The sequence below is a fragment of the Coccinella septempunctata genome, chromosome 5 (genome assembly GCF_907165205.1).
Source record: "Coccinella septempunctata chromosome 5, icCocSept1.1, whole genome shotgun sequence".
Taxonomy (NCBI): domain Eukaryota; kingdom Metazoa; phylum Arthropoda; class Insecta; order Coleoptera; family Coccinellidae; genus Coccinella; species Coccinella septempunctata.
In genome coordinates this window covers 8,297,899-8,313,107 of record NC_058193.1, presented here as the reverse complement: position 1 = coordinate 8,313,107, position 15,209 = coordinate 8,297,899, and the positions used below count along the sequence as shown (strand labels likewise).

Here is a 15,209-nt window from a genome sequence, read left to right as displayed (position 1 = left end):
GCTGTAGGAGGCTCCGTTTCCGGTTAAAAAAATTAAACACATTCTCATGCATGAAGAGCATTTTTATATAAATAGATGTTCAACGCGCTGTAAAATAGTATGTCACCCACTGTTTTTTGGTTTATCATTATCGTTGTTTAAAGTGTAAGTTTAGAGTTTGTTGTAAAGTTTTAATTTTATTGTATGCAGTTTGTTTCATTTTTCTTTATATTATGTATCAAATGGGTTGTACCGTTTATAAATTATGCGAAGCATAATGAATAAATAAATAAACAATGATCCGTCCCTTAAAAAATCTTGCAAACATTTAAAAAGTTATATGATATCGCGTTGAAAAAATCTAAACAAACATCTTATGAAAGACAATACCAAAATGCTACAAATAAATCAAGAGCGTTATGGGAAATGGTAAATAACAAAATTGGCAAGACTCGGAAAGAGAGAATTTCAGATATCGCGGGTTGTCCCCAGAGACCAGTTTAGGATTTTAGTAAATTATTCAGTAATTTTTCCAGTCAAAATCATCAATCAAGGCTATGGAATGCACCAAATTCGCTAGGCCGTCTCGAAAAATCATTTTTCATGTTTGAAATTACAGACGATGAAATCCAGAAAATGATTCGCAATTTAACAAACAAAAAGAGCGCTGGACATGACCCGATTACCTAAGGTGTTAAAATCCTCGCTACCAGTTATCCTACATCCTTTGAAGTTCATTCTCAACAATAGTTTCAAATATGGAATATTTCCAAATATTCTCAGAATATCAGTATTAAAACCAATTCACAAAAAAAACGATCTTTCCGACATAAACAACTATAGACCGGTCAGTTTACTCAGTAACTTCTCCAAGGTATTTGAAAAAATCCTAAGCCAACGACTGCAGTTTTTCAAAAAATGTCCTTAATGAGCAACAGCACGGCTTCATTAAAGAAAGAAGTACAGAAACATCGATCTATCAATTAATAACAATGATAACGGAGGGCTTGGAGAGGGATGACCGGATTCTGGGTTTCTTTTTAGACTTCTCCAAGGCTTTCGACTCTGTAGACCATAAAATTCTTCTTACCGTACTGGATGCATGTGGGGTGAGGAATGAACAGCTCGGTTTTATTGAGAGTTATCTCAGTGGACGCACACAATACGTTTCTATAACAGTCGGTGGGGAGGAATATTTCTCCGGTGAGGTACTTATCGAGGAGGGGGTGATCCAAGGCAGTATTATGGGTTCTCTGCTCTTCCTAGTGTACATCAATGACATGCCAAATATATTACCATATCTACGAGAGGCATTCGCTAACACTGCCGATGACACTAACATCCTACTACGAGCAAAATCTCGCGACTCCCTCGAATAGCTGTTGGGTGTGACTATCTCTTCGGTCCAAGAAATTGAACACGATAGTAGAGACAAACGAGATGGTCAACTACCTGCTAAAATCAAGTCACATCCTAATTCTCCATCTCTCTCATTTTTTCGGAAAGCATTTGTAGAGGCGCTGCATGCAGTATCTCGCAAAAGCGCGGGAAATTTGAACTGACGCATTGCCGATTTTATTCAGTTCGAAGAGCCAACATTGTTTTATGAGAAATTTTGCATTTTTGACGAACGGAAAATTTCCTATCTGATGAATATTGCCTTCATTGACACATTTTCATCACGGAGAATTTTCAGACATCAAAAATGCAAAGTTTCTCATTTTTTCACTAAGGAAATAGGAAATGTAAAACTAGATCAGTAAGATTCACAGCTATATTTCAACTACAAACATAAAAAAGTCCCAGCACAATTTTAGTAAAAAACAATTCAATAATTATCAAATAAAGGTATATATACAATAGGTAAATTTTATTTCACAAATGAAATACAAAATAAATGGAACTTAGAGAAAAAAAATGTGAAATTAATGAATTTGAAATTTTTCAATGTTGAATTATTTTTATTTTTTTTTCACTGTCTTTTCTCTTTTCTAATTTCATTAATTTCACAATTCAACATACCACACTAGTTTCATACACATTTGTGATAGCTTTTAAATCTTGGGATTTTCCCTACATAAGGTTTTGATCTTACTCAGATTGTTCTCCCTTCTATGAATGATTTTCATTAATTGCTTTCTTCTTGGTGTACTGTCCATTATTGAAAGTTCATCAAAATTTCTGAATATTTTCTTCCTTGATACTCGGTGTGGCCAAATTTGGGGTTTTTGAGCTAGGTCTTGGATCATCTAAAGCTGCCTCAGTCACTTCAGTCATCATTTCTGAAACAGTTTATAACTTTTTTTCAACAACTACAAGAAACAAAACTTTTGCAAAATGAGTTGAGATGTTATGTGTTATCATATGAAGGGTTTCGTGACAGAAGGGCGTATACACATAATCGCAATTTTCAAATACCTTTTTCAGATTCTACAGATGATATTCCATATTTACTTCATGTGTCTTAATAGTTCTTGCAGAGGTTTGCCAAGGAATAGGAACTGCGGATCTGTGAAGCTTAAATCTGTTTAGATTTATATATGAATCTAGTGAAAAATGCTTATTGCAGATCTAGAATGAATGCAGAGATTCACCCGTGAATTCCATTCCTAGTATTTCTTGCCATTCCTTAGATCTGAAAATTTAATAATATTAGCACATTGCAAAAAAGATTTCATTCATAGATCGACCATGCTTATAATGACATATATATATATGTATATATATATATTTTACATATCATTCTATAAGATTTACGGAAGACATTATTAGTTCTTTGGTTTAAGAAACAGATAAACCTTAGCAATAATTATATATTAACTCACCTTGCAAGATTGCAGGGAAAATTATGCAATTTTTGAACATTTGTCTAATCACCACCACAAAGTAAACAAAGCAATCTTGGCATTTTGCTATCTTGGAAGATCGTCTTCAAATTGTCAAATTAACTCCAGAACTTTGGTTGATAACTAAGTCAACCTCGAAACTTGGAATAAACAGAATCACGTATGATTCTTTATGATTGAGGATATCAATACATACTTCTTCAAAACGTTCAGTCCATTCAAACCGAAGACACTGAAGTGTTCATGAAAATTGACCATATTTATTTTGAACGTTAAATGAATCACATACGACTCATGGACTCCTGGCGAAAAATCTTTATGCATCATATGTGATGCATGGGACAGTCAAAATGATAATATACAACAAAATGCTGCGGTCAGTCAAGTGGATGTTAGAACATGTGCCTCAGGTGCGCGGTCAAACATGTCGTGATCACCGACATAATAAAATCAATTTCTTAAGGCTGAAACTTTATAAACTTTTGTGTTTTAGTATATAAATCAAAATTATGATGGTCAGTCAACGTCCAATCGGGACACAGCTGGTCAGTCAGCTTTAATGTCCGTAAATAGAAGTGGGACTGGAAATCATCAAAGGATGATTAATGTAAGTAGAATGCATCAAAGATTGGGAAATTCTCTTTGAAATGCTCTTCCTGGACTGCATGCTTTGACTGGATGTGATTTTAACCCAGCTTTTTACAAGAAAGGTAAAAAAGCCTCTGCAGATAATTGTAGAGTTCCAGAATTACATCTCGGAGGAAAGAGAGCGAGCAGACTTTGCTCTGATTTGTAGATAGACGAAGATCTGCGCTCTGAATGGACGGTATTGACGTAACAGATTGAAAAGATGCGATTCTGGAACGAGCCAAATGAAGAAAAGCGAAGATTTTCAAAATAACATTCGCTGACCTTGGACTTGCAGATTAAAGTAACCAGAATAATATGTTTAATATGGTTCAAGAATTTGTTTGCCATTTATACGGCTTGAAAAAAAAAATATATATATATATGTAAAAAAAATTTATTCCTTTATTTTGATTGTTATGTGTTCTGTGATTTTTATCACCTCGTTCTATTCCCTGTCATAAGAGATTGATGACATATTGTAATTATCAGCATTAAATGTCGTTTCTCTTTTACAAGTAAGATTTTGTACATGATGTTATATCAAATGAATTATGTAAATAATAAAAACAAAAATCTCTTTTACAGAGAAACTCAGTTGTGCTTTTAATCAACTCATCCTGAAATAATCTTATAAAACGACATTTCTTGACAAATTGAAGACGAAGATGTCTAAACTAAGGTTCACCTTTGAGGTAAAACCCTCTCAAGATGGAAAATCAAATCACATTGCCGTAACTTCTATCAACACTGAAGATGGCAGAAGATTTTCAAGTGGCATTCTTCCATAAAGAAATCTGTGCTACAAAGAATTTTCCAATAATCAAGAATACCTTGAAACGAAGACATCAATACAGGAATGTTTGGATAGCCTTAACAGAAGATATTAAAAAAACCTACTTTGATGAAGACGGTAACATGGTTTTCATGTATATGTACTTAGATGAAGCAAATCAACAAATAAGCAATTGTTCATCTAACACTACCCAAATATTGGATGATAGCAATCCTATGGTCAAAATCTTGGAAAAACTGGTGAAAAATCAAGAGAAACAGAAGAATGTGAGACAAGCAGCCGAGAGATTTGTTCTTGAAAAATATGATGGTAGAACTACAGATTCATATCAATGGCTTGAAGTTTTTGAGAAAGAATGCGATAGATTTGAAATTACTGATGATAGGGAAAAAATTGATATATTCAGATTGTTTCTGGAGAAATCATGTGTGGACTGGTATAATTCCATGATGATAAAACTAACATTTGATTCTGAATGGTCAGATTGGAGGAAAAATTTTTGCCAAACTTACGCTAACAAGGGCTGGTCTGCTAGTAGGTATGCGATATTTTTTAAATACCAAACTGGCTCTCTACTGGAATATGCTGTGAAAAAAGAAAAACTAATACTCTAGTATTAGTTTTAGTATTAGTGGTAAGAAAAAAAGTTGACCAGGGAACTCTAATAGACTTAATTGCCGCTGGCCTGCCCAATTTCATTGTGGATAGGATTAACAGAGAGGAAATTTTGGAAACACAAGATTTATTCAATGAAATTGGGAGGTTAGAACATCTTGTCAAGAATAGAACATTGAAACAAAAATCTGATGCAAAACCAAACCCAGAAAAGAAACATAAATGTAGCATTTGTGAAAAACTGAAAAAGGAAGTTCGTTATCATTTAGAATCTTCTTGTTGGTTCAATGAAAAGGACAAACGATCAAATCAAAGAAATCAAATCAAAATTGTAAAATATGCGAACTTCAAGATGAGGATCCAAAAAACTTGTAGTGCCGCCATTGATCAAAGTGAAATTAGTATTGAATAAAAACGTTAACATATTTGGTGTCTACGATTCCGGTTCGAATGTGTCTCTTATCAACTCTAGATTGTTGAAAATCTAATATATAAAATTCTCGTGTCATAGTTTTCGTTACCATACTCCTCCGAAACGGCTTGACCGATTTTGATGAAATTTTTTGTGCTTATCCGGTATCTATGAGAATCGGCCAACATCTATTTTTCATCCCCCTAAATGTTAGGGCTAGTCCACCCCTAAATTTTTTTTTGTATTTTTTAGACAAAATTTTTAATTTCTATTTTTTATGATACAACATACAAAAATACATACAATCCTCAATTTTCACCCTTCTACGATCAACCCTTATTTTTTAATAGCCATTTTAGTAATTTAATCATTAAGAAATTATTTATATGGCAAAACAACGTTTGCCGGGTCAGCTATCTATGAGAATCGGCCAACATCTATTTTGCATCCCCCTAAATGTTAGGGGTAGTCCACCCCTAAATTTTTTTTTTGTATTTTTTAGACAAAATTTTTAATTTCTATTTTTTTATGATACAACATACAAAAATACATACAATCCTCAATTTTCACCCTTCTACGATCAACCCTTATTTTTTAATAGCCATTTTAGTAATTTAATCATTAGGAAATTATTTATATGGCAAAACAACGTTTGCCGGGTCAGCTATCTATGAGAATCGGCCAACATCTATTTTTCATCCCCCTAAATGTTAGGGGTAGTCCACCCCTACATTTTTTTTTATTTTTTAGACAAAATTTTTAATTTCTATTTTTTTATGATACAACATGGAAATTATTTATATGGCAAAACAACGTTTGCCGGGTCAGCTAGTGGTTGATAAAAATAAACGTAATTTCAATAAAACTAATTTGAAAACGATTAATGGCGTTAAACAAGCAAGTGGTATGGTATCACTTAATGTGAAAATTGTTGATATGGAAAAGAAAATGAATATTTTCGTTATAGATAAAACAAACTTCGATTATGATTTTCTGATTGGTTTAGATTGTATAAAGAGTTTCTATTTAACACAAAATGAAAATTTAGAAATTAATCAAAGAAATCCAATAAGACATGTTACTATTTCTAAAGAAATAATGAATGAAAAATATGAAGAACACGGTTCTTCAAAAGCTGTTGAAAGTAAAATTGATATGAATGGAGGTGAATATTTGATCAATTTCAATGAGAACATCGAGACAAAACATTTCGAAATTCATGTCAATCACCTGAACTATGATCAGCAATCAATAATAGATGAACTGATACAACAAAATTTATCTGTTTTTGCTAAAGACAAGTACGATGTGGGCACGGTATCGGGTTATGAAGCACATATTGATCTACTTGAAGAAAAATATTGCAGTAAGAGGCCATATCGCTGTACAATCGAAGATAGGAAAGAAATTGAACAGCAAATTGCCAAGTTGCTCGACAAAAAACTCATAGAAGAATCGTACAGTCCTTTCGCAGCTCCAGTAACATTAGCGTTAAAAAGGGACGAAAACAAAAGATCAAGACTGTGTATAGACTTTCGAGACCTAAATAAAATAGTGGTTCCTCAGTCTCAACCATTCCCGCTAATCGAAGATCTAACTGAAAAAACGAGAGATTGTAAGTTTTTCTCATCGCTTGACATAAATTCGGCCTTTTGGTCTATACCGCTAAGGGTCACAGACAGACCAAAGACGGCTTTTGTTACTCAAGAGGGCCATTTTCAATGGACATGTTTACCGTTTGGTCTCAAAACGTCGCCAGCGATATTCCAAAGAATAATGTGCAATATAATAAGAAAACACAAACTTGTCGGATTTACTGTGTGCTACATTGATGATATTCTGATCTTCTCAATAACATTCTCAGAACATATCGAGCAATCAAAACAGAAGGATTCAGGTTAAAATTTGTAAAATGTAGATTTGCAGTTGATTCTGTAAAATATCTAGGTCATATAATTGAGAACAATTCTGTAAAGCCATTAAAAGACAATTCAACCTCAATAAGAAACTTTCCAGTGCCCAAGACTCAAAAAAATGTTAGACAATTTTTAGGTAAAATAAATTTTTATCACAAGTATGTACCAAATACATCTATAACGCTAGATCCTTTACACAATCTCCTCAGAAAGGGAAAACCTTTTATTTGGACAAAAGAATGTCAAGAGTCATTCGATAAATTGAAGGATTTACTATGTACCCAGCCAGTATTAACAATTTTTGACCCAAGTCTCCCCATATACATATATACAGATGCAAGTTTACTGGGAGTAGGTGGAGTACTTAAGCAACCACAGGAAAATGGAGAAGAAAAACCAGTGGCATACTTTTCGAAAAAACTCAATGTGGTGCAAAAAAAAAAGAAGGCAATTTACTTAGAATGCTTGGCCATTAAAGAATGTGTAAAATATTGGCAACATAAATTGATAGGAAGGAAGTTCACAGTTTTTTCGGACCATAAACCTTTGGAAAATATGAATTTGAAATCAAGAACTGACGAGGAACTTGGAGACCTTGCGTACTACCTATCACAATATGACTTTGATATCAAATATTCTCCTGGTAAAAATAATACCGAAGCTGACTGTCTCAGCAGTAATCCTGTTTTGGAAGCAGATGACAATATGGAGGAACAATTAAAAGTTGTGAATTTGATAAAACTAGAGGATATCTTGGAAGATCAAAAAAGAAACCCATATGTGCAAAGGAAAAAACCACAATTAATAACTAAACACAATGTTCACTTTAAAAAAATTCGAAAAAAGGAGAAAATCATATTGTCAGAAAATTTCTGTAGGAAATTTATGGAAAATATGCATAAGACTTTATGTCATATAGGAATAAAACAGATGCAAAAAATGATTGGACCATATTATACGGCAAAAAATTTAACGGAAAATAAAATCTGTGTGCAAAAATTGCAAGATATGCATCAAAAATAAAACGAGAGGTAAAAAAAAGTTTGGATTATTGTCTCATTTAGGGCCAGCCACAAAACCATTCGAAATAATGTCGATCGATACAATCGGAGGTTTTGGAGGATCTCGATCAACGAAAAAATACATGCATTTACCAGTTGATCACTTCACCAGATTTGCCTATATCCTTACTTCAAAAACCCAACACGCAACCGATTTCATTAAATTGGTGAATAACATTGGAGATGCGGAAAAAATTGGAACTGTGCTCACAGATCAATATCCAGGCATTAATTCAAAGGAATTCAAAGAATTTTTGAACAAAAAACGCATAAATTTGATATTCACTGCCTTGAATTCACCCTTTTCTAATGGTTTGAATGAGAGATTGAATCAAACCTTAATAAATAAAATCAGGTGTAAAATTAATGAAGATGAGAAAAAGAAAGCTTGGACATCTGTTGCTCAGGAATGTGTACAAAAATACAATGACACAGTGCATACAGTCACACAGTACCCACCATCGTATTTGTTGAATGGTACAGATGCCACTGTTTTGCCTAAAGAATTAAAAGAGAACATTTCTGAGCAAACTTTAAATGAAGATAGAAAAATTTCATTAAAAAATACATTAAAAAATCATGAATATAACGAGAAAATCTATAATAAAGGTCGTGAACATCTTGAACTCAATGTTGATGACATGGTGTTTGTTGAAAATGGAAACAGATTAAATAGGAAGAAACTTGACGAACTGAGAATTGGACCATATGAGATTGTCGAAAAACTATCGCCTTCGATTTATAGGGTTAATACCGATCACAGGAAATCCGAGTCAAACCTTTTTCATATATCCAAACTAATCCCTGCATTAAAAAATAAAAACTAGAAAAGAAGCCGCATGAATAATATTTTGTGAATACTTTCTTCCCCATGGGGGGTGATGTAAAGAAAATTTATTCCTTTATTTTGATTGTTATGTGTTCTGTTATTTTTATCACCTCTTTCTATTCCCTGTCATAAGAGATTGATGGCATATTGTAATTATCAGCATTAAATGTCGTTTCTCTTTTACTTCTTCTTCTTCTTCTTCTTTCCTTTAGTATGTGCCCGGCTGGCGCCATCTACACATGGAACAATCTGGTTCTTAGGCTTTTTCAGTTACTGAAGAATCCATTTTTTTTTACTTTTCACTCTTGTATTGTTGGTTGTAGTTATTCGGGGGGGTCACCGACAGAAAGGGTCAGGAGATGTCTACAAAGATATGTCACATCACAAACATACATCCAGAAGAACAAGCACAAAAAGTAAAGGTAATCTTGACTCTATAATTTGATTCTGGAGCTTGCCAAAAAGTTATATAATAGCCCATAAATAGTGGGGTCATTTGAAAATATTGGATCATATATATTAATTGGGAAATTTTCGGTCAATCTACATCCCACCAGGTCTGTGTACAATGTCGTACAGTTCGTTTTATTGCTTTGACACGCAAAAAAAATGTGCCAAAGATCGCCTCTGTCTCCACAACCACATAAGTCCGTATCGTTTACACGAATTTTGAAAAGGTGACATGGTGAAGAACAGTGACTAGACCTTAGCCTGTTGACGGTTGTTATGGTGCCTCTAGGGAGGTCGACCCCATGAAACCAGGGCCTTTGATCAAGGGCTTTAGCCCGAACATAAGATGAAAAAATACGCCCTTTCATCAGCGCATTCCATTCAGATTTCCATATCTTCCACAGTTTTCGTTTGAATGTTGGCCAGAGATCTCTAACATCCGTTTTAAGGTTCAGAGGCGGTGAGGTTTTCGAGCCCTGTTTAGCGAGTTCATCTGCTCTTTCATTTCCTTCTATATTAGTGTGGCCTGGAACCCAGAGTAATTTCACAGAAAATTCTTTTTCGAACAGGAATCGAAGATTTGCTCTGACGGAGAGAGAAATGTGATCGTTTGCGGCTGAAATCTTCCAATTAGAGAGCTTTTCCAAGGCACTCTTCGAATCGGGAACGATCGCGCATTTTTTGATATTTCTTCTCCTCACCTCCCTCGTCTTCTCCCCCCCCCCGAATTGCCAACATTTCCGCAGAACAAATGGAGAAGTGGTTCGGGAGTTTGTGAGCGATGGAAAAGGTCCCGGGGCTGAAAATACCTATACCTGTCGAATCCGTTGATTTTGATGCATCTGTGAAGATGGGGACGTGATCTGGAAGCAGATCATCATAGGCTCTTCGAAACCTTTGGGAATTGTCTAATTCGGATTTTGATAGGCCAAGGGATGAGTATTCAATCAAAATATATATATATATATATATATATATATATATATATATATATATATATATATATATATATATATATATATATATATATATATATATATATATATATATATATATATATATATATATATATATATATATATATATATATCCAGCATACTATGTTGCGTCCAAACATTGTCTTTGGGCCATACACTATTGCGTCCTGAATAATACTGCGTCCGTATACCGGACGCAGCATTGTTTTTCAAAGTTTTCTCTGGTATTTCGAGGGATTCAACGACAGGGGTGGTCGCAAATCGTGAAGGACTTCGAGAGCTATCTTTGGAACAACTATAGATTTCGTTCATCTTTTGATAAAAGAGTTATTCTATGCTGAAAAACATATCTCCAGACGCAGTAAAGTGCTTCTCATGAAACCTAAAGTATATTTTTAGTTCAAGCAAATTCCGCTTCGGGGGCGCTTCAAATGATGAAAACTGATATACAGTCAATATACATCTTTCACACGACGCATAATGTTGCGTCCTAAATCTGGCAACTGTGTATACAAGTAAACCAAGTTGTATTTGCACAACTGAAATGATTTAGCTTCCTAGGCTCCAAGGTCATCCCCAAAGTCTGTTAGGTGAAGAATTGGATTCTGTCTCTTGAGCAATAGCGGGTCCGATTGAAGTGCCCTTATGGTGTTCTTTTGACTGATATTGTCATTATTATTTTTTCTTCTTCTTCTTCTACTTTACGAAAGCTTGCTAGCTTGTTTCACCCATTTTCCTCCTCTCGTTCTTGAGATATTGAGGTCCAGCTGTCCTTCCACCTTTTTGGGGGTCTCCCTACAGGTCTTTTGGATGCTGGTCTTCCGTTTCTCGCGATTTTCGCTATTCTGTCGCTTGACATACGTGAGACATGTTCATTCCAGAACCTTCTTCTCGCGCGGGTCCATCTAACTACGTCCTCCGTCTGGCATTCTTTTCTGATCTCGTCGCTTCTTCTCTGGTCTCTCAATGTGTTCCCTGTGATTGCCCTCAAAACTCGCATCTCGTTTGTTCGTGCCATTCTTTTAGTTTCAGCTGTTTCTGCTCTTGTTTCCGCCGCGTATGTCATTATGGGTCTGACACATGCTTTGTAAATTCTCACTTTACTGGTTGTTATTTTTTCGAATGAATGAATTTTATTCCACTTCAATTAGAAATCAAACGATAACACTTTCCAGAGAATTATCGGATTTATAAATTGACATGAAAGGTATCGCTTTATCCGCTTATGCTCATGTCATCTCATTTCACTTGTGAATTAAAATTTTTTTATTCCACTGGACGAATAAACGTCAACTTCCCTTATTGCTAGAGACAAGTGTATTTGCCGCTTCATTTCCTTTAGTTCCCGAGGGACCAGGAATCTATCTATAGAGTCATACGGTCATACAGAGCAGTTTTTGTTGATCGGTCGTCCTGTAGGCCATCTGGCATTTGTGAATTGGTGTATTCTCCAGATTCTATGTTCTTATGTTGTTATCTACTACTTTCTTCATCGTCTTCAATAGAAACGATGTTGAATTAATTGTTCTTGAAGATTGTGGGTCCCCATTTTGGTGTGAAGGGAACTTTTGTCCTTCTCCATTTTCTGTGTATATGACTCATTCTAAGCAGCTTCTGGTTATCTTCAGAAGATGAAGACGAATCTCTTCTAGGATTTTTCTTTACACTTCTGGTGATCTATATAGATTGAAGGTGTTCATTGACAACTCCAAACATCGTCTTTTAAATATCCCAATCTTCCTTTATTCTTGGTCTATATTGCTGTATCGATTCTAGTTATGGGTTTACTATCTGTGAAGGTTATTTTGGGAAAACTGAAAGATCGTTCCTGTTCTCTTTCGGTGAATTATCCGTCTGGCTTATTGAGCGATATTGTGGGGTTGATTACTCCTTTTGCCATGACCTTTTGTATTCTGAGTGCTGTGGGATTAGAAGTGACATGACCACAAAAATTAAAAAGTTCTACAAATTATGTAAACTCTTGTATATATGTAGTGTCCTTGTAATATATTAATTAATAAGGACTGTCTGTCAAAGTGTATATCACAGAGATGCGAGATCTGATTGAATTTAGAACAAATCATATTGTACACAGATGACTGAAACAATATATTTGTTCTGAGCGTAGTAAGGTTGAACAAGCGTACGGGTCTAGAACTTGGGCATCCTACATGAAATATTACTCTAGCGAGTAGATATTCCATTCAAGGGTCCATGAAGGAACCTCAAACAAACAACGCCCTTCCTGACATCAAGCTTAACTGCACCGAATTTATTCAACAAAACAGCCTGATCTTACTCGAAAAAACTTCTCTGAACAGCCTCCATTAGTCCGAGAGCTGGCAACGAAATTCGGCAAAAGTTTTGTACTGGCGCATAATTTGATATGATTTAGTATTGAGGGTGTACATAAGTCAGCACCCACTCTCAAGGTCAGGTAGTGGAACACCTAGCGGCGACGCGCTTTGATGTAGGTATATGAAATTACAACACACTCTACAAGTATTTTGTAATGATTGAAAATTGTCACTAGTTCATAGAACAGAAAACTTGAAAAAGTGGTCAGATCTCATTTTAGTGAAACGCGGTGTGTCAGTACACCACATAAGTTGCTGCCTTGACGATGTTGTTTCAAAAGAATTGTATTGGCTGAAACTGCATTTACTGCTCAAATATCATATATTATTTGTGAATAAAATATTCAGACCATATATCAATAGAAGAGAGGCAGTCAGCAGTCACCCCAAAGTACGGATATTGTAATTTTATATGAATCAAAGAGCGTCGCCGTCAGATGTTCCACTACCTGACCTTTTAGCGTGGGTGCTGATTCATATACACCATCAAAAGTAACTCATATTTAATTATGATCCATTACAAATCTTTTGCCGATTTTCGTCGCCAGCTCTCGGAATATATGTCATTGTGATGTGTATGGCAATCGTATATTCGGTTCCAAGCAATGCATCCAAACTCCAGTTTACTCGTCACAAATGTATGGAACAGCAAAATCATGGTTTCCGGATCAGAAAATATCTGCTATTAGGCACGATGAATTCAGACAATCTTGGCCTCGTACCAAGTAAATGATTAACATGAGGAACAAATGTAAAACTTTGATCAAAACAACGCCAAGATCTTTTATCTCCGTTTTTTTGCTCAGGACGCTGCCATCAAGACTATAACTATACAGTAAATAGTTCTTTTTCCTGGTGTACGTGGCGACATTGCACTCAAAAATGCTCAATGTTAGTTGATTTCTGCCACACCAAATCAAGAATGAGTCCACAAAGCACGCTGCAGGAAACGCAGTCTTCAATAGAGCCTATATCACCAAAGATTTTAAAATCGTCGGCATGAGACCATGCACGAATAGGATTAATTAGATGCATCCTCACTTGTTCAAACTTCCGGGAGTGGATAACTTGAGTGGAAGGCCTTTAAAATTCCCTGATCGATTTTTTGTTCCAGATCGTAATGCGAGAGGTTTGGCCAATTAGTTTCGAACTGTTGTAAGTTTTGCTTCAGATGGATCTTAATGGTGGATCAGTTCCTCTTCTGTTATTTTATATTCGATTATCCTATGGTCAGAGATTGATGGTTTGGTCACCATTTCCCAAGCTTTAACACTTCTTCTGGAAGCTGCGTTGACTATTGTCACGTCCAGAACCCCTTTTCTTGCCCTAGTGACAGACCAGGTGTTGTCCCCACGTTCTTGAGATAGTTCTTCATTCTGCCAGAGTTCTGCAGGCCAGAATAATCTCCAATTCAGTAACGTTATTAGTTCTCAGATCTAAAAATTCCTCAATCAGATTTACCATTCAAACTTTATGCCCTGGGTATGAAGCCCCCTGTTCGAACATTGATCCTTTGTATTTTTCACTTTTCTGTTCTTCGTTCACTACCACATTATTTTTGGCAGCGAAGGGAATACAGCACAAGAAATTCTTTGAGCTCTTTTTCTGGCAGAACTTTATCGAGCTTTATTCCGTGTATATACACGCTCTTTCAACAACTTGGCATATGCCAAGTTGTTGAAAAAGCCTAATTGCAATATATGCGAGCTTTATCATTCTCAAAAATTGCTTTGGTCTTTGGAGGTACAAATGAGAGCTTTGGTTTTTTGTCTATGCCATACACTTCTCACAGATGGAAGTAAGGAATTCGCATTGTGTCTCTCTATATATCATAAAGTATGAATTCTGCAAGCGGACAAGATGTGCATAAGAGTTTTCGTCGATCACGGCTAGCCCTGCAAGATGTTGAGGTGACCACTTGCATTATATTCTTCTTATACTACCTAGTATTCTAGTATCTAGTATCACTCCATCTTGATGAACAAATCCTCCCGTTTCCGACATCAGCTCAGCCGACTCCAGAAAAGCAGAAGATGATTTTTACAGCAAGTCATGGTCTTTCAATCTCTTGAAATATATAAAGTATATGTTTACTCATATGATATACGAATGAACTTCAGTTTTGCTTGTCTAATCTGGCTTTCTAATATCTTTTGTTCTGCTGGCGTGATAGATTTTCCTACTAGCTTAAGATCGATTCATATGTCGGATATTAGCTTCTCCAAAGCACTCCAGCTCTTTGACTTTGATTTTATGATGAGCTACTATTCCCTTGAGTGGGTCTTGACCTCTCAATAATCTTATTCCATTTCCAACTTTTGTGTATAATGTTGGTATTGCAAAC

The 15,209-nt window shown here is 35.3% G+C and overlaps 1 protein-coding gene across 1 annotated transcript; it reads right to left on the bottom strand.

The window, feature by feature from the left end:
• Nucleotides 1-11,232: 11,232 nt before the first annotated feature.
• LOC123313965 lies at nt 11,233-11,574 on the bottom strand. The gene has a single exon (XM_044899077.1). It carries the CDS (start codon nt 11,572-11,574, stop codon nt 11,233-11,235), a length of 342 nt encoding a protein of 113 aa, XP_044755012.1.
• Between the last annotated feature and the right edge of the window lie 3,635 nt (nt 11,575-15,209).